Below are 24,233 nucleotides of genomic sequence, written 5' to 3'. Positions count from 1 at the left end.
AAGAGCTCACATATCACGCTCTCGAATCGAGACAGCTTATACACTTTCTATTGAGCCCATATCCTGCAATGAGGAGAGAGAATGTTCTGCAATACCCCAGACGGAGTATCTGAAATTATTATATATTATAATGTCATATTATGTTTATTGTATCTGCAATATGCTTCAGAATGATAAGGTATGGTTGGCATTAGGAATGGAATGTACCATTAGATTCTTCTTCTCTTGGTGGGAGTGGGCTGGTCCTGCTTCCTCTCAGGAGTAGTGTTGATCGTGAATATTCGAATAGCGAATTTTGAATCACGAATATCGGCACTTCGAGAATTCGCGAAGATGTAGAATATAGTGCTATATATTCGTAATCATGAATATTCTAGATTTTTTTTTCATCAGTAACATCCTTTCTTGCTTGTGGGCCAATGAGAAGGCTGCAATGTCTTTGTCTGAGCTTAGCAACATCCCTAGCAACCAATAGGAAAGTTGCCTGCCCCTTACTATATAAGAACCTGCCCAGCAGCCATTTTCTGTAGTTTTATGGAGTTCTGAGAGAGCAGTGACATTGCTGTGCTCTGTGCTTTCATCTGGATCCTGTTCCTTATCCAAATACATTAGATAGTTAGTTAGTTAGCTCATATATATAATACAGATAGTTAGTGGGAGATAGTCAGTGTAGGTTAGACCCTGATATAGTGTAGCTGATAGGTTCCAGTGCAGGGTGTTAGGTAGTGTGATAGGAATTACTGTTTCTCTGCTGTCCATACATACTGCACATGCTACAGATATAGTGCTGTGATGCCACAACAATACTTAGTGCACCAATCAGTAATATCTACTCAGACCTGATAAAATGTGAAGTTGCACGTATTGCGCAAAAAACATGCACATCATTAGTGCCGATTTGCAAAAATGTAGTTTTACAACAGCTGGAGAGCCACAGGTTGGCCAGCCCTGATCAAGGGCAAACTGGGCACTTAAAGTGGCCTAGTAAAAAATAAATAAAGTGCCCCATGTTGTAGGCAGGTTCAAACTGAAAGAAGATTGAGAAACACAAGTGGGGGGGGGGGGGGGGGGGCAACAGAGGTAAGAAGAGCCAGCAATACCTTAGTGCAGCACAAAATACCTCCCCAGCAGAACCAAATACCATAGTGCATCACAATAAACTGCCCCAGCAGAACTTAATACAAAAGTGCAGCACAAAATATTGCCCCAGCAGAACCAAGTACTACAAAGCAGCACAAAATACTGCCCAAGGAGAAATACCACAGTACAGCACAAAACACTGCCGCTCCCAGTGCAGTATTCAACTGTGTCACTTTCCTGAGAATGGCCATACAGTAAAAATCAGGAGGACCACTGTGGCTGCTGGCCAGGTCTACCCGATGCTCAGATAGTGATGCACCTGGCCTGTGACTATAAGAAGTGTCAGGAGAGCATCTGCCCACCGGGAAATTTTCCTGTAGGGTGTATGACCAGTCCACCCCCGATGACCATAAATTATCATCCATACTGATTGGGTGAATGAAGATTTGTGTCTCCTTTTGGTGTCACATACTGCCAATGGTTTCTATGTTTCAGAAGGAGAATATTTCTTCAGTGATTTGCAAGTAGAATTCTCCCTTTAAATGCGATTATCCTGCAACATTTTACTATTATAATAATGTGTGATTAGCATATCTTTGTTTTCTGTTCTGCCATATAATGCCACCCGAAATACATCTGTTAGCTTACACAAGCATCCAGCGGAGTTATTTCAAATGAAATATCTCGGCTGAATGTCTAATCTATCAAGGGTGTATTCAAACATTACCTCGAATTTACCATTTTTTTCTACAGTATATGTGGTTTTCATCACATGGTGGTTACAGATGAAATACAAAATGTTCAGCTACAAACTGCATTGTAAAACCACAGTCATTACTGGTAGTGGACAGCACTCTACTGGCGCGTCCTGACAGGACAGCAATATACATCATGCAAAGCTGTTGTATGTGCACATGAGGAATAACACTAAATATGGTCATTATATGACATATTCTGCATTTTTGGCATTTTGATCTGTGTTAGCTCCATCTCTTATTGCCTGCGGTGCGCTGCTGTTTCCCTGCTTACCGCTGCGGTCCCAGGTGCGCCGTGGTCAGCAGTGATCTGCTGCCAGTGCTTCCTATTCGCCGCTGCAATTCGGGGCTCTGTCTGTGTAGGTGCTGTGGTTCTGAGGATCCGCTCCACAGTTTCCTCTCAGCCCTGGCCACAGCATGCTTGCTGCTAGTTTCCTGCAGCACTTCCTTAAGGTCCGGCGCGCATCACTTCCTGGGTTTTCTGGTTTAGGTCATGTGACCTCGCTGACCAATCCTAGCCCTCCTGCACATATATAAGTGACTCAGCCCCCATCCCTGATTCCTCAGTGTCAAGGTCCTTGTGTCCTGCTAAGGTTCCTGATATCCGCTTGTGTTCTTGACTCATACCTGTATTCCTGGACTCTGCTACCTGTTTGATCTATGCCTGCTTGCCTTGACTCTCCTGTTGCTGATCTGGATTGCATGACCTGTCCTGCCTGCCCTGACCTTTTGCCTGTCTGACTTTGCCTCTGCCTCATCCTTTGGTCCTTCACTGTTGCTCCTGGTAATGACTCAGCCTGTTGATAACCCCTGTACCTCTGATACCTTTCTCATGTACCTCCTGGCCCGCCTGGACCAGCTGCCTCGTGTGCCTATCCTCCTCAAGAGGTAGCGACCTGGTGTTCCCCTTGGGAAAGTCTATCCCCACCATCAGGGGTACTGTGAAGATCGAGGGGTTCACTTAGACAACGCCCTTAGAGGAGGTAGGACACGTGGCACAGTGGGTTCCCACCCGCTGGTTCGTGACACCTGCCTTCCCTGAACTCAGCTCTAGAGTGGACAATGCCTAGGTGCTATGATGTCTCCCACAGAAGAGATCCTGCTCCCCTATTTCTCTGAAGGACAGCCTGAGAAGCAGTAGTAGCATGGAGTCAAATAGTAAGTGATACAGTATTCATTTAAATGGTATTTAATATGAAGGATTCGTTATACACTACGCACTGACATAACCTTTATTAAAGGGGTTATCCGATCCTGTAAACACCCACACAAATGCCCGGGTCCTTCATATAGAACATACTTACCTGGTCCCTAACGCCTGCATCCCTCCAGATCCCTGCATGGCCACCGCTGCATCTCCCTGTCATGCAGATCCCAACAACCGGCGGCGATGCAGCCATTAGCAGGCCGTGACAGTGACTTGCTCCCCTACCGTCACAGGCGACATCACCCTGTTGGTCAAATCTTTTGGTTGACACAATGGTTCAACACCCACTGCTGTACCATCATATTCCTCCTTTGGCTAAATGCTATGAGGAGTATTTTTACTCTACCATAAAATAAAGTGTAACCTCTCAAATAACACCTGCAACTTTTGCAGACTTTTGGTAATTCATTCCAAAACTTCTAGTAGGAATAACAAATGGCCCAACATAGAGATCCAAGAAATAACGACCCACATTTGTTATTACACAGGGAATTCAAGTAATTACTAAAACATCAGTCACTCTCGGTGACAGGTCCACTTTATCACCCAGAATACAGTCCTGACCTTCTCGTCCCTCTGCTGCGTACCTTAATACAATCTTTGAATTTCCTATATGAAGAAGTAGAACCAAGCGAAGCCATATGACTTCCCAAAGCAGCATTTACGATTCTGACGTGTAATTCTTCACTTCATAAATGACATTTTGTCAGTAAGTGGCTGATTTTACTTTAAATACTACAAGCTGTGCTTTGATTTTTTTTCGCTCCTATAAATATTGTATTGTCATTGTAATGTAATGTCTGTTTAAAATATAAGATTATTGCCAGACTAGGCACGTGACACATCTCAGCGAAAGTGTGTACATAGTATTCCGAGGCGAATAAACACTGCGAAGACGTAGACATCTATAATGCAAATAAACAGGACAGCAGGGGTCACCACACTCCAGGATTGCCTCCAGTTTATGTTAACCTCAAAAACTGACAGACAAAAGGTCCATATTTCAGCTGGAGCTCCCGCCCCCCCACTATGGGAATCCTAAAGTCTGAGCCGCCCATACACATTAGGCCTCATGCACACGACCATATGTATTTTGCATTCCTCAAAGAAAGGATCCGCAAAAAATACAGTGTGTATTCCGTATTTTGCAGAACAGAACAGCTGGTACCTAATAGTACAGTCCTATCCTTAGGACATGTTCTATTTTTTTGCGAAAGGAAATACGGACATACGGAAATGGAATGCACAAGGAGTACCTTCCGGTTTTTTGTGGGCCCATTAAAATAAATGGTTACTCATATGCTCCGCCAACGGACACGGGAAGAAAATATGTTCGTGTGCATGAGGCCTTAGATTCATATTGGTGGATCCTGTGTACGGCACAGTCACAGCTACAACACTGTTCCATTCCTTGTAAGACGGAGTTCACACTTCAGTTAATTGATCAGTTATTTCCATCAGTTATTGAGAGCCAAAACCCGCAGTGAAGCCTACACCGGGATAAGGTAGGCATGAACGCTCGTTAGCGATCATCTTGCAGTGTAAAGCTATATTCACACATCAGTGTTTTGGTCAGTGATTGTGATCCAAAACCAGGACTGGAGCCTCCACAAAGATAAGGTATAAGGGCTCATGCAAACAGCGGGTCCCCAATACACAGGCACCGGCCGTGTGCACCCCGTATCATGGATGCAGAACCCTTAACTTGGTCCGACGTGGAACGGAGGCACAGAACCCCACGGAAGCACCACAGAGTGCTTCCCTCTAGTGTCTCTCCTTGCCTCCGCACCACAAAAAAATAGGACATGTTCTATTTTTTGGCGGTGCGGATGGATCACGGACCCATTCAAGTTGAATGGTTCTGGATCCATCTACGGAATCCGCAGAGATGTTGTCCGTGCATTAGAGACCGCAAATTACGGTCCTCAATGCACGGAATGGCCGACCAACGGCCGCGTGCATGAGCCCTAAGGGAAAGATCTGTAACTGTTCTGTGTTTTGGCTCAAAATCACCTTATACTGACCAAAACACTGACGTGTGAATGAGGCATAATACTGACGGCAATTGCCTGATGAACGAGCAAACACGAGCATGCTTAAAAATCAGCACTGGCAGGCAGCGGATCGGGCTCTGCCACCGGAAAACCATTCGACATTATGGGGAAGAATGATGGCATAGTGGTCACTCCTCCGCATGCTGCAGAGGAGATGGCTGCATGTAATAGCGGTGGTCTCCTCCGCTAGCTAGCAAGGTATTGCTGGGAGGGAATGCTTCCCTTCCGACAATCGCTTGCTCAATCGACCTGTGTAATACAGCCTTAAGAATAAAGTGCACTGATGGCAGCACTGATAGGATGGAGAAATGGGAGGTCAGGGGAGGTCAAAGAAGGCAGCTTCAGATAACATCTCACACCACCGCTGCTTGTGGATGGACGCCGTCTCTCATTCACTTCTGGAACATACCAGTTTGGCATTCCCGACTCTAGAAAAGTTGTGTGACAACCAATATGACTCCTGCCACGGTGGTTACCCAGTTTTCCTAGAGTCCTATGAACCAGATTTTTTTTATAGATGCATCCTTTCCATTATTACAGATTTGCTATTCGGGACACCGAAGAACCTGTATATACAAGAACAGCAAAGATCAGCTAACCGGTCCTGTTCTGTGCGCCGACACTTGGGGAGAGAGTCATTCAAATCATCATAAAACCCACAGTGCATCACAGGAACCCCAGCAGCCGGTCTACGCGTTTCGGACTATCGACAGTCCTTTCTCATGAGATGCCTGCTGGGGTTCCTGTGTTCCACTGTGGATTTTATGATGATACTAATAAAAGCGAAGATGTTTTATTGAAGACTCGGATTTAAAGCAGGAAATCGCTTATTTTTTTACTAGTTAATGCGTTTCACAAGCACTGTTACAATAGCCATACTGTTTTTTACCCAGCTTTTCCTGAAACTGATACAATGAGACCAAAAGATCACCTCTTTCAAAGGAATCTTTCTGTTATTTCATGGGGAATAGAAGTATTTACTGAAAAGGTCAAAAGAGGTGACAGGCCCTCTTTAACCCCTTCCCGCCACAGCTATTTTCCATATTTGCACTTTAATTTTTTTTCTTCTTGCCTTCCCAAAACCATAATTTTTGTACTTTTATGTTCACATAGCCATATGGAGTTTGTTTTTTGCAGGTCAAGTTGTACTTTCAAATGGCTCCATTTAAAGGATTTCTCTGGGATTTTGATAATGATGGTTTATACTAAGGTCATCGCCATCTGATTGGTGGGGGTCTGAGTCCAGGCACCCCTGCCCATCAACTGTATGAAGAGGCAGTAGCTCTCTGTGAGTGCTTAGGCCTCTTCATAGGCCCTGTGACATCACCGTACATCGGTCACATGGCCTAGGCACAGCTGTCCCATTCAAGTGAATTGGGCTAAGCTGCAATAACAAGAACATTCACTATACAATGAATGGCACTGTGCCTGGTGAGCTGCAAGAAGGCTGTGGCACTCAACAGAGTTCCAGTGAGTGCCACAGCTTCCTCAAACATTTGATCGGCAGGGGATGCTGAGGATAGGCCATCAATATGAGAATCCCGGAGTACCCCTTTAATATTCCATATGATCTACAGTTGCAATAAAAAGTATGTGAACCCTTTAGAATGATTTGGATTTCTGCACAAATTGGTCATAAAATATGATCTGATCTTCATCTAAGTCACAACAATAGACAATCACATTCTGCTTAAACTAATAACACACAAAGAATTAAATGTTACCATGTTTTTATTGAACACACCATGTAAACATTCACAGTGCAGGTGGAAAAAGTATGTGAACCCCTAGACAAATGACATCTCCAAGAGCTAATTGGAGTGAGGTGTCAGCCAACTGGAGTCCAATCAATGAGATGAGATTGGAGGTGTTGGTTACAGCTGCCCAGCCCTATAAAAAACACACACCAGTTCTGGGTTTGCTTTTCACAAGAAGCATTGCCTGATGTGAACGATGCCTCGCACAAAAGAGCTCTCAGAAGACCTACGATTAAGAATTGTTGACTTGCATAAGCTGGAAAGGGTTATAAAAGTATCTCCAAAAGCCTTGCTGTTCATCAGTCCATGGTAAGACAAATTGTCTATAAATGGAGAAAGTTCAGCGCTGCTGCTACTCTCCCTAGGAGTGGCCGTCCTGTAAAGATGACTGCAAGAGCACAGAAGAGACTGCTCAATGAGGTGAAGAAGAATCCTAGAGTGTCAGCTAAAGACTTACAAAAGTCTCTGGCATATGCTAGCATCGCTGTTAGCAAATCTACGATACGTAAAACACTAAACAAGAATGGATTTCATGGGGGGATACCACAGAGGAAGCCACTGCTGTCCAAAAAAAGCATTGCTGCACGTTTACCGTTTGCACAAGAGCACCTGGATGTTCCACAGCAGTACTGGCAAAATATTCTGTGGACAGAAGAAAACAAAGTTGAGTTGTTTGGAAGAAACACACAACACTATGTGTGGAGAAAAAGAGGCACAGCACACCAACATCATAACCTCATCCCAACTGTGAAGTATGGTGGTGGGGGCATCATGGTTTGGGGCTGCTTTGCTGCGGGGGAATGAATTCCCAAGTTTGTCAAGACATTTTGCAGGAGAACTTAAGGCTATCTGTCCACCAGCTGAAGCTCAACAGAAGATGGGTGTTGCAACCGGACAACGACCCAAAGCATAGAAGTAAATCAACAACAGAATGGCTTAAACAGAAGAAAATACGCCTTCTTGAGTGGCCCAGTCAGAGTCCTGACCTCAACCCGACTGAGATGCTGTGGCACGTCCTGAAGAAAGCGATTCACACCAGACATCCCAAGAATATTCCTGAACTGAAACGGTTCTGTAAAGACGAATGGTAAAGAATTACTCCTGACCGTTGTGCACATCTGATCTGCAACTACAGGAAACATTTGTTTGAAGTTATTGCTGCCAAAGGAGGTTCAACCAGTTATTAAATCCAAGGGTTCACATACTTTTTCCACCTGCACTGTGAATGTTTACATGGTGTGTTCAATAAAAACGTGGTAACATTTAATTCTGTGTGTGTTATTAGTTTAAGCAGACTGTGATTGTCTATTGTTGTGACTTAGATAAAGATCAGATCACATTTTATGAACAATTTGTGCAGAAATCCATATCATTCCAAAGGGTTCACATACTTTTTCTTGCAACTGTATAGGGAAGATGAAAATAAATTATTAATGCATGAAATTTGTAAAAAAAAAATCCACTATTGTTTTACAGCATTCACTGTGCGGCAAAACATTACATGTTAACTTCCTTCTGTAGGTTAGTATGATTACTGTGATACCAAATTTATATAGTTATTATAATGTTTTAATACTTAAAGGGAGCCTGTCAGCAGTCTTGCCCATGCTAAGCTGCTAATTGCACTAGGTAGATGCTGAGTGTTTGCATCATCAGTAGTGTGAATATGAAGTTTTATTCTGACAGATTCTTCTCCTGCAAGTGCCCAGGGCGGAGCTTCACTGTGAAGTTCTCTTTGCATTGAGCAGTGAAGGAGCTCAATGCAGAGAGCACCGCCTCTCGTGCACTTAAGGCCCCATTCACACGTCCGTAGCGGGTTTTGCGGATCCGCAAAACACAGACATCGGCAATGTGCGTTCCGCATCTTGCAGACCGCACATTGCCGGCACTAATAGAGTATGCCGATTCTTGTCCGCAATTGCGTACAAAAATAGGACATGTTCTATTTTTTTCAGGAACGGAATGGCGGACCCGAAAGTGCACATCGTGCGGCCCCATAGAAATGAATTGGTCTGCAATTCCGTTCCGCAAAATGCGGAACAAAATTGCGGATGTGTAAATGGGGCCTAAAGGTGTTATCCCATGATTAATGTAAAAAATGAAAACCAGACATCATATAATACATGAAAAGTTATTTCTAGCAAAGCAGGAATCAGCCCTGTACCTCACAGAGACAGAGATCCCATTCATGAATCCAGTTGCTCTGCTATATTTACCGTAGATCATGCTGGCAGCTCAAGGGGAGTGTCCTTTCTCAGGGGGAGTGTCTTTCTTCTGTAGCTCTCCCCCTATCACAGCTCAGGGGGGCGTGTCCATGCTCTCCCTATCACAGCTCAGGAGGCAGTTGAAGGAAGAAACTAAGCATGTGCGGCCTTCTCAGTGAGCAGGTCAAAGTATTCATATCCTGTACTGGTTTGAAAAACTAGAATATCTTTTATGGGAAAACCTCGATAACTGTAATTTAAATTTTTTTTTGCTAAAGTGTAGGGCAAGTGATAGGTAACAATTTTGCAATAGACTTTATTTAGCTAAAACGTTTATTTTTGGTAAAAAACTGGGGCTGAGATGGCCCTTAGCAGCACTCCTCAAATGAGCATTGCTAAGGGCCATCCGTCTCCTATTAGAAAAGGGGAGACGGACTGTGCAGACGCTGTGCTTCCCTGGGAGACAGAAGGCTGGGCACAGGAGTCTTAGGCCCCTTTCACACGGGCGAGTTTTCCATGCGGGTGCAATGCATGAAGTGAACGCATTGCACCCGCACTAAATCCGGACCCATTCACTGCAATGGGACTGTGCACATTAGCAGTGATTTTCACGCATCACTTGTGTGTTGTGTGAAAATCGCAGTAAGCTCTATTTTGTTTGTTTTTCACACAACGCAGGCCCCATAGAAGTGAATGGGGCTGCGTGAAAATCACAAGCATCCGCAAGCAAGTGCAGATGCGGTGCGATTTTCACGCACGGTTGCTAGGAGACGATCGGGATGGGGACCCGATCATTATTATTTTCCCTTATAACATGGTTATAAGGGAAAATAATAGCATTCTGAATACAGAATGCATAGTACAATAGGGCTGGAGGGGTTACAAAAAATTAAAAATAATTTAACTCGCCTTAATCCACTTGTTCACGCAGCCGGTATCTCTTCTGTCTACTTCTTTGAGGAATAGGACCTTTGATGACGTCATTACGCTCATCACATGGTCCGTCAGATGATCCATCACCATGGTAAAAGATCATGTGACGGACCATGTGATGAGCGTAGTGACGTCATCAAAGGTCTTATTCCTCAAAGATGAAGACAGAAGAGATGCTGGCTGCGCGAACAAGTGGATTAAGGTGAGTTAAATTATTTTTTCTTTTTTTTAACCCCTCCAGCCCTATTGTACTATGCATTCTGTATTCAGAATGCTATTACTTTCCCTTATAACCATGTTATAAGGGGAAATAATACAATCTACACAACCTTGAACCCAAACCTGAACTTCTGTGAAGAAGTTCGGGTCTGGGTACCGCATTCAGTTTTTTATCACACGTGTGCAAAACGCATTGCACCCGCGCAATAAAAACTGAACAACGGAACGCAATCGCAGTCAAAACTGACTGCAATTGCGTACCTACTCGCACGGGTTTGCCGCAAAGCATACGGACCTTATCCGGGCACGCTCGTGTGAAAGAGGCCTTAGGAGTTAAGATTACATTTATATTCCCCCTTTCTATGCAATCTAATGCTCCGTTACATTCACTGACCTGCGATCCCTGTGATAATAATTCATGAAGCAGCAGCCGGCTCACTGCGCACAGTGCTTCTACTTCCGGTGGCTGCTTCATGAATTATTATTACAGGGATCGCAGGTCAGTGAATGTAACGGAGCATTAGATTGCATAGAAGGGGGAATATAAAGTAATTTTAACTCCTAAGACTCCTGTGCTCAGCCTTCTGTCTCCCAGGGAAGCACAGCGTCTGCACAGCCCTTCTCCCCTTTTGTAATAGGAGACGGATGGCCCTTAGTAACGCTCATTTCTATAAAAAATAAACGTTTTGGCTAAATAAAGTCTATTGCAAAATTGTTTCCTATCACTTGCCCTACACTTTAGCAAAAAAATAAAAATAAATATGACAGTTATCCTTTAAGGATCAGAAGCTGGTAGAATAAAACCTCATAGTCACACTACTCCTAATGAGGAAAGCTCCACAAAAGGTATGTTTGTTCTGTCCTCCATACCCCCTACCTAGTGCTGTCAGCAGTTTAGCTAACTGCTGACAGACTCCTTTAAAAAAGAATTAATCTATAACTATAATTAACATAGATATTAAAATATGCTCCAAAATTCTTGTAGACAGATTATCTCCCTTACTTCCAACAATCATACACTCAGATCAAGTGGGTTTTATAAGAGGCACAAGATAACACTATCAAGACCATGCTTCTAGCCAACCCGACGCTTCTCCTCTATGCCTATTATCGATTGACGCCGGAGTTTCCTAGACGCTTAACTGAGACAAATAAGGCTAGGTCCTAAATATATGAGCAGAATACACACGTTATATTCTACTCCTACAACCAAAGTACGAGTAAACGGACTATTGTCATCATCAATAAAGATACACAATGGCACTAGACAGGGCTGCCCATTGTCCCCTTTATTATATGTTATGGTGACAGAACACCTGGCTAAGGCTATTCACACAAATCCCTCAATACACAGGATCACATAAAAGGATCGCAGTATAAGACAGCTTTATATGCAGATGACCTAATGCTTTATGTCACCCAACCACATATTTCCCTCCATTCAATTTTGAAGGAATTTGAACGTTTTGGACACTTAAGCAACTTTAAGGTCAATTATACAAAATCAGAGATCCTTAATATATCCATCCCTCAACAGAAATTTACCAATTTACTCACCTCGTTCCCATTTAAACACCAACCTTCATTAATAAAATACCTGGGAGGGCAGATCCCAGGGGACCCTGATCTCTTATATAAACTAAATTATCTCCTTTTTTAGAGCGAACAATGAAAGATTTATCCAGTTTTAACAAAAAGGGACTATCCTCCATCCTACCGGGCTCCATTGCATTTCAGAAACTAAACATTCTAAGATTGGACAGACCAATGGGACATGTTGAAATTTTATGAGTATGTTTATTATTAAGAATGTAAATTGGAAGACGTAATATGTATATCCACTATGCTCCCTTTTGTGTATATATATTTTGATTTTGAGAAAATTTATAAAGAAATATTTATATAAAAAAAAAACATTCTAAGATTCTGTATTTCCGCAGCTAGATCTGTGATACCCAGGCACTGGCGCACTACACATGTGTCTAATATCAGAGAATGGTATCAAGAAATGTTACCTATACAGTAGCTAGAATGGAGGAGATTTCCGCAGAAGTCTCTGGCCAATCAACCAAATATCACAAGGTATGGTCACAATGGATTGACTTTCAGGAATCCCCAGTACTTTTATCAGTACTCACAACATGAGTGGCTGATCTTATTGCCATTTGCTCCCTCCCATTCTTCCCCTCCTCCTTTTTCCCATCCACCTTCTCCACCCTCTTTTCTTCTACCCTCTTACTCCTTTCCTGTTATCTTCTCTCCCTTTTCTCTTCTCAGACTTCTTAACTATTCAACCTTATTTAGACATCACGTTAGTTCATGTTCCTCTATGTTTCAGTAACAGGGGATATACCCCACGCAATACAAAATGTATTGTACTGAAGAAGTATTTTTGCTGAAAGTATACCCTTGTTGTTACATATCCAATCCATATGTATAAATAGATACTGTGTAAACATGTTACATGTATAAACAATTGAATAAAAACAGTATAAACATAAAAAAGAATTAATAGCGACACGTCGCCACTACCACTAATGTATCGTTCTGACAAACACAGGATGGGAGCTAGAGCTAGCACTTAAAAATCTCCCTATCCGCCTCCCCCCCCACCCAAGTTTCACCTCAGCAGCCATGTTACCCCTAAAGACACCACTGCTGCGGTGAAACATGTCAGGGTGGCTAATTAGGCAGATTTTTGAGTGCTATCTTCCATCCTGTGATGTCATATTTATATACGGATGTAGCCAGGCTAAAAGACTCTGGTAACACATGGCAGTGTTATTTCGGTTATCGCGTGACAAAAGCCATTGAAATCCATTCAAAAGTCAGCTAACATTTTCTTGCCACCATTCTTTACTTAACGCGTTAACCATCGAGTTTAGCTCGGCAGCTTCTGTATTAGTGGCAGCATCGGACTGCAGCTGGCGATTGCACTAAGACATATCTTATATCAATATGAAAATATGGCCAGTGATTTTCTACGCAATATTAAAGGAGTTGTCTCATCTCAGACAATGGGGGCATATTGATAGGATATGCCCCATTGTCTGATAGGTGCTGGTCCCAGAGGTGGGACCCGCACCTATCTCGTAAATGGAGCCTTAAAAGTCATGAAGGGCACAATGCGCATGCGCGGCGCCCCTCCATTTATTTCTATGGGTATTGTAGACATACTGAAAAAGTGAGGGTTCGCCTGCTCTCGATTTAAGCGTTTCTATTTTACCCTTTTACTTTACCTTTTGTATTGATGATGCTGTTTACATATGTAAGGGAGCTCTGAAGGATGTGAACAAGAAAAATTAGATTTGCTGTAATGCGCTCTGGTATATTTGTGGGATTGTGTATGTGGGTTGGTGTAGATTCAGTCCGAGTCCAGCCCCGCCTCTGCCGATCAGCTGTACAAAAGGCCTGCCCTCAGTGCATACCCAGCACAGTGCCATACAGAGGCTGTACTTGGTATTGCAGCCCTAACCCACTTACTTGAATGGGACTGAGCTGCACACAGGTCATATGACCGATGAATGTGATGTCATTGGCCTAGGAAGAGGCTGCAACGCTCAATAGAGCGCAGTGGCCTCTTCAAACAACTGATCGGTTGGGATGCCTGGTGTCGGTCCACCAACAATCAGGTATTGATGACCTATCCTGAGGATGTCCTTTTATATACAGCATATTATTATCTTGACAAATCAAAAGGCTTTCATTTCAAGAAAGTTTGAAATAGAACAATCCCCTTGCTTAGTTACACAATTAGTAAATTGTAGGCATAGCCTTGAACCTTTCATACATGTTAGCAAGAGGTTTGGTTACCTCATTAGCCATTTTCAGCGAGGTTCACATCACATTCCCATATGTTATCAAATCAGTGTTGGTGGGAATGCACCAAAGAGGGAATGCTACAACATACATGGTGGGAATGTGAAAAGGTTAAATACCTGTGGAGGGAAGTTACTTAGCTAAGGCTAGTTTCACACTTGCGGCAGGACGGATTCGGCAGGCTGGTCTCCCTGTCGGATCCGTCCTTCCGCTGTTTCGCCGAGCCGCCGGACCGCCGCTCTGTCCCCATTGACTATAATGGGGACGGGGACTGAGCAGCACGGCGGTGCACGGCGAAAGCCGCCGGACTAAAAAGTTTTGCATGTCCGACTTTTTTAAGTTGAATTGACTAAATGCATTGAATGGATCAGTGCGCACTTATCGATTCATTTTTGGTGACCCTGTCTTTTTGATCCTAGTGTGGGTCTTATCAAGACTTTTCACAGTGGGACGACAGGAATGCTGTTTGATTGGGGTGCATCATACCTTCAAACTGTGAGTGTGCACTATATCATAACGATTTCTTTACTGTTGGACACCGCACTGATATTGGTATATGATCATTTTTGCCCAACAGGATGTGGAATACACTTTTGTCTGGCCTCCAGGACTCGTGACCGGAGCACCGACATTATAGCCACATATGATATATATGGTTGTGGCTGATCTGGAATGGTGCTACATCTTAGGTGGATTGGTCTTAGAACGACCCCCCTCCCCATATCAACTATATGTAGAGCGATTATCTTGTGATGTAACCTGGCTCTGATCCAGTACATATTGCGTTACATTAGTATTGGATAGACCGCTAGTATTATTGTTATCTTCTACCTCCTGATTGACTAGGGGGAAACGTGTCAAGGTTTCATTTAGGTATTTGACTATATGGTCAACCCTGACTATCTATATATGCACTTTGTCTATAGCATCCAGTAATTGTTGTACCTTTGGTACCTCATTATCCTTGCCTCATACCTGGGGATATCCAGAATATATTGGTACATAAACCCGTAGGAACAATATAGGGTCAAGAATAGCCTAGGAACGTGGACAGGGGGTCTCCACCATCAGGGGTCCTCCCTGGGCTGAGGTTTTAGGATAGGGGTAAATATAGGGATAATCTATTCCCCTTTCCCCAGAAGCATTGCTAACTATCTGGATGCAGTCTATCAGTAATTCATCTTGTCTGTATTTGGATCCTGGACCTTTTTAAACGTATACTATTAAAATTGTGATTTTAGAGGTTGCTTAGCTAACCTCAAAAATTGTGGCCAAAACAAGTCCTATTAATACCATAACTAGGGTTACTAGAGATGGGACTTTCTCAAATGTCTCCAGAGAAGTGGGTGAACTCTGACAGTGGCCGCACTATTAATCTTCAAGAAACTGAAAAAGAGTAAAAAATTGGAATCAAGGCTGCGGAAAATCTGGTAACTAATAATAATAATAATAATGATATGTATAAAATGGCACCATATTTCGCAGCGCTTTACAAATTCACAAGGTTCATGTACAAAAAAAAAGACATCATAACATAACTGACTAATATATAACTGAAACACTGGGAGTGAGTGTCCTGCTCGCAAGAGCTTACAATCTATGAGGAAATGGGGGTGACACAAAAGATAGTAAATAAATTTCTATATGAATTTTGGTTACCAGGCGAGTATAAAGATGTTAGGAATCAGAATTGTAAGGAGAGTTGGAATAAGTAGATTAAACACTAATTCATTATTAAGATTTTTGAGTCAGTGACCCCAGATATATAAAGAGGTTGTCCCACAATAAGTATTCAGCAGTTTTCATCTGGATCTAAATATTTTTGTAATTGCATGTAATAAAAAAATTAGCATAGCCACTGAGTTATTCAATAAATTGTATCTGTATAGCACCACCTGCTGTTTGTTCTCTTTCTTATTTCTCTGTCCACCTCGCTGAAGTGGACACACATGCTCAGTTCATCATTCAACTGCCTCCTGAGCTGTGATAGGGAGAGCATGGACACGCCCCCTGAGCTGCAGCAGAACAGACACTCCCCTTGAGCTGTCAGTTTGATATAAATCTAGCAGAGCAATGAACGGGGAGACCTCTGGATCCATGTGAGGTACAGGGCTGGTTCTAGCTTTGTTAGAGAGAGATTGTCATCTACTATATGATGTCTGATTTTAGTTTTTTTAATTAATCATGGGATAACCCCTTAAAGTGATTGGAAGTATTATACTAAGAATTATATGAATTAATAATGGGGGTCCAGTAAGACAGTGAAGTTTATATCCAATATACAGGGAATATACTTCCCTGTATATAGCATAAGAGGTGTATACCATTTTTTAAAATATATAGTTGTAATGATAAAGCCTCATTGACATGTCCGTGCCAAAATCCGTGAAAAGGTGTTCAGTGATGCATCCGTGAAGCTGCCCGCAAAGGATCCATGTGTGGTCCATGTGTCCGTTTTTTGCTCTCTGTTTGTCATCCGTGTTTCATGGAACACTGTGCAGCTGAAAAATCATTTTCAAAGCTTCCCTTCTTAATGATCTGTGAAACACAGGTGGCATCCGTGTTGCATCCGTAGTTTTTCACTGACCCATAGACTATAATGGGCGTGATGGATCTGTGAAGACGGACAAAATAGAGCATGCCTCCGTGCTAAAATCACGGACCGTGCTAAAAACCTGATGTGTGAATACACACATTAAAATGAATGGGTACGTGTGCTGTCCGTGGAGAACAGATATCATACACATCCGTGGAACACTGACGTGCGAATGAGGCTTAAAGGAAATAAAAAGAACTAAATTAAAAAATCTACTCTAAATCTAATTTTATTGTAAAAACTGGCTCCTACAGGACCATACTGGCCCCATTCTCACCAGTGAGGTTTTTGATTTTTTTAGAATAATGATACTAATAAAAATAAAAAAAAGATTGACAGGAGCTAAGAATACAAGACCTGTTAAGTCTTTCAAATGCAAATCCTGGAACGAAGACGTTTCCGGCAGTGAAAGTGTTAAGCATCTTCTTCCAAGCCCAGCTGTTGCATGGGATGTTACGGTAACTTACACCAAACATATGGCCGCCTTCCACAACACAGCAAGGAGGCCAGTGAGGCTTGTGGAGGGGAGTTGGTGAAAGGGACTGGCTCTCTACTTGCTGCAAGGATTTATCACTGTTTAGCTCGCTGTGCTCCCTGCCTCTGCCTGCCTCTCAGCACATACACTCTCACAGGCACTTTCCTCCCTGCCTCTGCCTGCCTCTCAGCACATACACTCTCACAGGCACTTTTCAGTCCCAACACTTCCCTAAATCCAGAGCTGCTGCCTACGGTCCCAACTTAAATGGGCGCAGCCCCCAGCTGTGGCTGAGAAGTGGAGACTGGGCTACGGATCAACAGCAGGATTCCTCAAGGAGTTGGATGTATAACATGAAGAATCCTCAGAGACATGTGGGGCGAACAGATCAGATGCTGGGTGCTATGGCTGATATCCTAGGATCTTTTGTACTTCCAAGTCATCAATGGGTATGTGTTACGGGGGTCTTTTCTCTTGTGCGTTTCACGTTATATTCAGATCAGGTCAACCTGATACAATATTAACAGCTAAACATAACATAAAAACATACTACATGTATTTATGTTACCTTTTGACTTGAGCTTTATGTTAAGCTATTAGATTGCCAGCTGTAGTGTTCTTCAGTAGTGACTGTAAGTGCATTGATGTAAAATGTCTTGTACTGTTGAAATTTTATCCAAGAAGCAACAGTTCTTTTAGATGTCTAGTCAACTGAAAGCACCACTATAGTAGCAAATTGTCATTTCATTTTTGCAGTGTTTTTGGGACTATATCAAGAACGGCATACATAATATAATACTACTAATAATAATAATATATAGTCATACAGAAAGATCAAATTGGAATGGCATTCTAGGAGTTGGTCTTCTGAAAGAAGATGACCAGTATGCATAATACAGGGTGGAACTGAAAAAGTGTCACTGGAATTCTGGTCTGGATAAGGGGATGGTTTTCTCAAAGAGGTGGCCTTTTATATAGGTTTTACTGTATACATTATTATGATATTGCCGATAAAAGCTGTGAAAATACCAGGCAGTGACTAGGAAATACTGCATGCAAGAAGAGTAGGAAATATTCCAAAAATGTACAAGGGAAATAAAAATATGTAAGAAAAAAATTGCTACTTTTAAAATTTGACCTGATTTTATATGAGAAGTGTCACCTAACAGCCCCATAATTAATATGGAGGAAGGAAGTAATTAAGTTAACTTGGTCAAATAAAGTATGTACCAAAATCTCAGCAAAAGTCTAGTAAGAAGACTTCATGGATCTTGTAAAAATACAGTGATTACATTATTACACTATATAAGAATATGTTCATAGATATATTAATGGTTTGGCCCATCTATTATCTACCTACAAACGTGTGACTATCTATCTATCTATCTATTTTCTATCTATCTATTGATCTATATATGTTTGTTTGTTTGTATGTATGTATCTGTCTACATGTTTGTGACTCTAGTCTACTTAGATATTCGGTATTCATACATGACTATGATAATGTAGACTAATGTACATGACATATGTGTGCACACTATAGAGTATATACGCTCCATATACTTTTATGCAACACAGTTCTTGTTCTTCCTTGTCATTCCTCTATCTTTAAATCTCAAAAACATTCTCTATAACATGTATGGGAGGGGGATTGTGGGCTCTTTGCAAATCAGAAACACTTGGGTAAAACAGAGTCTTCTTTCACATTTGTGCTTCGTGCTGTCAGATCAGATAGAATTTTCATTTTGTTTTCTATGGTTTTTAATGTAGAAAATATGAGGAATGGTAATACGCATTACTTCTGCCCATTCACTGTACTAAAAGAGTCAAAAGGAGACATCATGAAGGCTGTTGCATCACCCAAAAGTTTATTTATTTTTTAACTAAGTAGTTGGCTGTCTTCAAAGCTGAGACACTGAGACAAAGCAGAGAATTAGATCAGAGGGAGGGGAAACAGAGATCCAGATAAGGGATTGGTGCACTTGAAATTAACTTCTTGGCTGCTGTATGAAAGTTACTTTCTTGTTTTCACATGGGTATAATGACTGAATAAAAATACAAAAAAAATATTAGGAATGAAGGACACCAAAGAGGCCCAACACAAATACATCTCAAGTGATAGCAGAACATGATGGGTGATGTGTGTACATGCCTGTAAGTAATGGCAGATACATTGACAGCTTAATGGGATGAGAGGGTCTTCTGGAAGAGGTGGGGGTGGGCAGCTTTTTGTGGCTTCTGAGATAAAAATCCAACACTTTAATGTGTTTACATTCCCATAGTTGGACCAACATGGTTATATGTGGCCCTAGGGTGTAGATTACTAGGCTTCAAGAAAGACGTTTTTCCAGGAGACATGTTCAAGCAGTCATTCCCATAGGAATCTTTACCAAGGTGTGTTCTTCTCATAAACTTTCACAACCAGGACCTAGGGGCAAAATGTTCTCTTTGGGAATAACAAGCCCTGCTAAATTTCTGTAATGAGATATGCATATAAATACATGGTGGTGAAAAAGAAGTCGGTTTATGGACAGAATCCAGGAGGAATTCTTACAAAATGTTCTTTTAAGGAAAAATATAATTATAAGAGAGACTCCATCTATGTAGAGGTAGGTGCTCAAGCTGCTCTCATATAATTAGTATATGAAAGTTCATCTCATGTTTTTCTGGATTTTCTTGTTTTTCTTGCATAGCTTAATTGGGTTGTCCAAATGTTTTATACTGATAACCTATCCTAAGGGTAAGTCATCAGTATCTGATCGGTGGGGGTCCAACTCCCAGCACCCTCACTGATTAGCTGTTTGAAGAGGCTGTGACACTTAAAGAGGCCATGACACTCTTGAAGATAAATCATCAGTATAAAACACTCAGGAAACCCTTTTAATTAGTTGCTCATGAACTGGCTATAGCTGTACTAGGTGTATGAGGATACATAACAGCCCATCTAAGTGCTGTCTAATTACGGTTACCTCTTCTTATACTAAAGGCAGATTGGCAATCACCTAGTGCTGAAGTCTGACTTCTTGGACACTTGGTGATTAGCTGTTATCAGCATGAAAAGCTTTAGCTGACCATAGGTTATGATTCAGGAGAACCGAAGTTTCACATGCCAGCCATTCAGATGAATGCCCCTTCATGTAATACATGAATGGGCTGGTTTTGCCAGAGTAAGTGCCACTGTCTGTGATGGCAATATGCTTTGGCTCATAAAGAGGGGATCTCCTTCTATGACATCCAGCGTCACACTGGCCCATCAGAGTACCATAGGATCCTCTGGTGGGCCCAGGATCTGATTCCATAGTGCATGCCAAAGCTCCAGAAGAGAAAAAAATATATTTGGAGTTGCCTTTAGAGCTAATCACTTGCCACTAGGGTCTATTTCTTTGAGGTATACAAATTTATGCATCAGATCCTGACGAAGGTGGAATGCCCGAAACACATTGATGGTTTTATAACGTTTTTTTATATTGTTCTGCATGAATAATTTCGTTAAAATGTATATGCTGACCTCTGTGGAATCAAGACACTGACACTGTAAGGCCTCATGCACACGACCGATTTTTTGGTCCGCAACCGAGCTGCAGTATTTGCGGCTTGGATGCGGACCCATTCACTTCAATAGGGCCACAAAACATGCGGAAAGCACTACGTGTGCTGTCCGCATCCGTTGCTCCGCTCTGGCGTCCGCAAAAAATATATAACCTGTCCTATTCTTGTCCGAATAGGCAGTTATATTAAAGGCTGTCCGCACATGGACGCCATCCGTGTGTTGCGGATCCGCAATTTGCGGACCGCAAAACACACAAGGGTTGTGTGCATGAGGCCTAAGAGTGTAGTATTGCAGTCCGGGAGTATGACTCCGTGTGAGTAGCAAATTGCAACCTGTAATTCCAGTTGTAATTCATCTTGTTTTCAATGGACGTTCCCCGCTCTCCAACAAGTCATCTCACTTGTTTTTTTTTTTTTTATGTATGCTGTTGCTGAAAAAGGGCTACTGGACATATAATTTTGATGCATTCATCCACAAAGGATCATGTATTGAGTTAAACGACATAGAAAATAGAGACACAGTTACATGCCAATCTAAGAACCAAAAATACTCCAGTAACTATGGCAAGCATGACTGAACATTTCCTTCACAAGCCACACTCACAGAAAAATACTCCTAGTTTATTTATTTGGGGCATAATAACTGAAATGTTGCAGGTTAAAAGCATTGTCCAGCCTAGGAGCCAACCAACCCAATCCTCGGAACCTGTGCCCAATTAAACAAAACACTCACCTGTCCACAGTCTCACCGGACTAGAAGTGGCTCTCAGCAGTCACATGTAGCAGCAGTGACATGCTGTTCTAGGACTTGGAACCAAGCCACTTCTGGTCTGGTGGGAACGCGAAGTGGCCGAGAATGGGGGCCACAGCTCGGGAATGGTGGGACTGTGGACAGGTGAGTATTTTGCTCGAACTGGGTTGGTAGGCTCCTGGTCTAACTAAATCAATGTAAATACAGCCAGAGGCTGTTCCACTTTTAAGACCGCTTACAGTCCAAGCAGACTACCGCAGTATATATAGAGAACAAAAATAATAAAACGGGCAGTAGTAAAATGTAACTTTTAATATTATACCTTTTAAAATGTAAAGGCCCACAATTATATTCATAGACACCACCACTAAATGGACCAATACCACCGGCAGTCCCTACCATGGAGGTATGTTAATACCTACAAGGGTAAACCAACATACAAAAAGGCATACACTTCTTACCAGAAAACGTGTACAGGTAGGGCCTTGCTTGAATCTCACACCCAATCAGGTTGTTCCCATTCCCACAGATGAGCAGTGGAAATTCTGCTGTATTCCACCAACTGGGACCACACCGATACCTCGCCGTCTGGTCCGTATGTGTGTGTATAATGTTGCAGAAAGAGCAAAAGGGTAGAGTCCTACCACAAATAATAAAGGGTTCAATGAAACCTACATATAAGTGCTCAAATAAACAGATGTGAGCCTACGCGTTTCATCTATTTTTTAGCCCCAGATTCATCAGGGGACACGGGGTTAGTGCTACCTACAAAACAAAAAACTAAGGAAATATATATATTTATGCTTATTAACCTATATGTACATTTAAAATTAGGGGTAATTGAATAGCCCATTATCACCATTCAGGGCATCCAATACACCACTCACTTACATCTATATGGGCTGGTTAGTCTCCGATGTAGCCGTCCTGGAAGATGTGTATGGTTGCACCTCCGGATCTATTACCCCTTATAAGATGAGGGTACTGTTGCATGGGTTCACGCCATTAGCGATGTATGGCGTCCCCTATTACATGTGGCGTCTTAGCAACCGTGCGCCACGTCCTTTTAAACTAAAATTACGGCCTCCCGATGTGTGCTGACGTCATCACGCACCGCCCGTGCGTGACCGCGTTATTGCACACACAGGGAGCGTCATGTGGGTACGCTAGTCACGCCAAAAGGGAGGGGACAAGGGCTGGCAGGTCCTGAAAGATACCCCCAGTATCCAGGCCCTTGAAAGTCAGTAAAACCCTGGTAACGTAAGAGTGACATAAAGGGACGTGACATCGTTATTACCATAGTATATTATATAGTAACAAACGCCAGCTTCTGCTCGGACCTCCGGGGCACGGATGGTGCAGGACTGCACTCCCACAGCAATAAATGTAAGCGATTTCCAGCCACCGGTATTGGTAAAATCCATTCAAAGCAGTTACAAAAGATAAATACGAACAGGCCTCATCTCTCTGACGCGTTATGGGTACCTGCTTGTAGCTTGACTCTATGATTAAGGGTGCTACAAGTGTGTACCCGTAATGCGTCAGAGATGTGAGGCCTGTTTCGTATTTATCTTTTGTAACTGCTTTTAATGGAGAAAAAGTTGAATGGATTTTACCAATCGCTTACATTTATTACCATAGTATATTACACCAACCTATGGCAAATGCCCAATTAAAGGGGACTAGATACTAGGAAGTCCTTAATAGGATCCTGTCGAAATGGATATTTTGGCCTTACTCTCGCTGCGGTCATATACAAGAGCACAAGATTAAATCATGGAAAGGGCAAGGGGGTCTATATGAAGCAGCCAAAATTCAATTGATTATTCAGGCCACAGGGACTAGACATATCAAGTTAAAAAAATCCACCAACATTCTCGTTGCAGGATACGTCTATCCCAGTCACTCCCCCCCCCCCCCCCCCGTAATGGTTTGCAAACTCGTTCTATCTCCGTGAATTTGAGCACCATCAAGCATCCATTATAGACAGCATTAACATGTCTGGCCACCGGGGTCTCTCTGTTATTCCGAACATCCCCAAGGTGTTCACCCACCCGGCGGCGTAGTTATCCTCCTGTCTTACCTACATACTGTAAGCCGCAAAGGCAGGTAATCAGATAGACCACCCCCATAGTGCGGCATGTAATAAAGTCACGTATATCATATGACTTCTGGGTACTGGTACTAGTAAAGCTTCTGTCAGGTTTAATAGAATCGCAGAAGCTACAGTCCCTGCATCTAAGACAGCCCCTAATAGGATTTTCCAACCAACTTAGGGGCCTCTCTGGTGGGACATAGTGACTATGTACCATTTGGTCTCTCAGGTTTTCCCCCCTCCTGTAGGCTCCTGGTCTAGACAACCCAGCTTGATGAAGTGCTGCTGCATCTTACAGTTCTAACCTTCTACATATCCAGAGTGATGTCCTAAGCGGGCCAAAAATCACAAAATGTCTCAAGAGCGTTATAACTGGGATACAAGTCTGCTCAGTTCTGAACTATGACCAGAAGGATAAATTGTCAACCAAATCTGAACGAGTGAAAAAGGACAGCAACATGTAACATAGTATATAAGGCCGAAAAAAGAAATTTGTCCATCCAGTTCAGCCTGTTATCCTGCAAGTTGATCCAGAGGAAGGAAAAAAAAACTGAGGTACCAGCCAAAAATTCCTCCCCGACTCCAATCAGGCAATCAGAATAACTCCCTGGATCAACGACCCCTCTCTACTAGCTATAGCCTGTAATATTATTATGCTCCAGAAATACATCCAGGCCCCTCTTGAACTCTTTTATTGTACTCACCATCACCACCTCCTCAGGCAGAGAGTTCCATAGTC

The 24,233-nt window shown here is 42.5% G+C and overlaps 1 protein-coding gene across 2 annotated transcripts in view; it reads left to right on the top strand.

Moving 5' to 3' along the window:
• The first annotated feature begins 17,110 nt into the window (after positions 1–17,110).
• Positions 17,111–24,233, top strand: part of ARHGEF25 (Rho guanine nucleotide exchange factor 25) — a 314,827-nt gene continuing 307,704 nt past the window's right edge. For both annotated transcript variants that reach the window (XM_044286783.1, XM_044286782.1), the window contains exon 1: positions 17,111–17,548. In XM_044286783.1, coding sequence (XP_044142718.1) covers positions 17,444–17,548 — 105 coding nt within the window. In that variant the 5' untranslated portion in view covers positions 17,111–17,443. The remainder of the gene's footprint in view (positions 17,549–24,233) is intronic.

Source organism: Bufo gargarizans, chromosome 3 (genome assembly GCF_014858855.1).
Source record: "Bufo gargarizans isolate SCDJY-AF-19 chromosome 3, ASM1485885v1, whole genome shotgun sequence".
Taxonomy (NCBI): Eukaryota; Metazoa; Chordata; class Amphibia; order Anura; family Bufonidae; genus Bufo; species Bufo gargarizans.
This window is presented reverse-complemented; position numbering and strand designations above follow the sequence as displayed.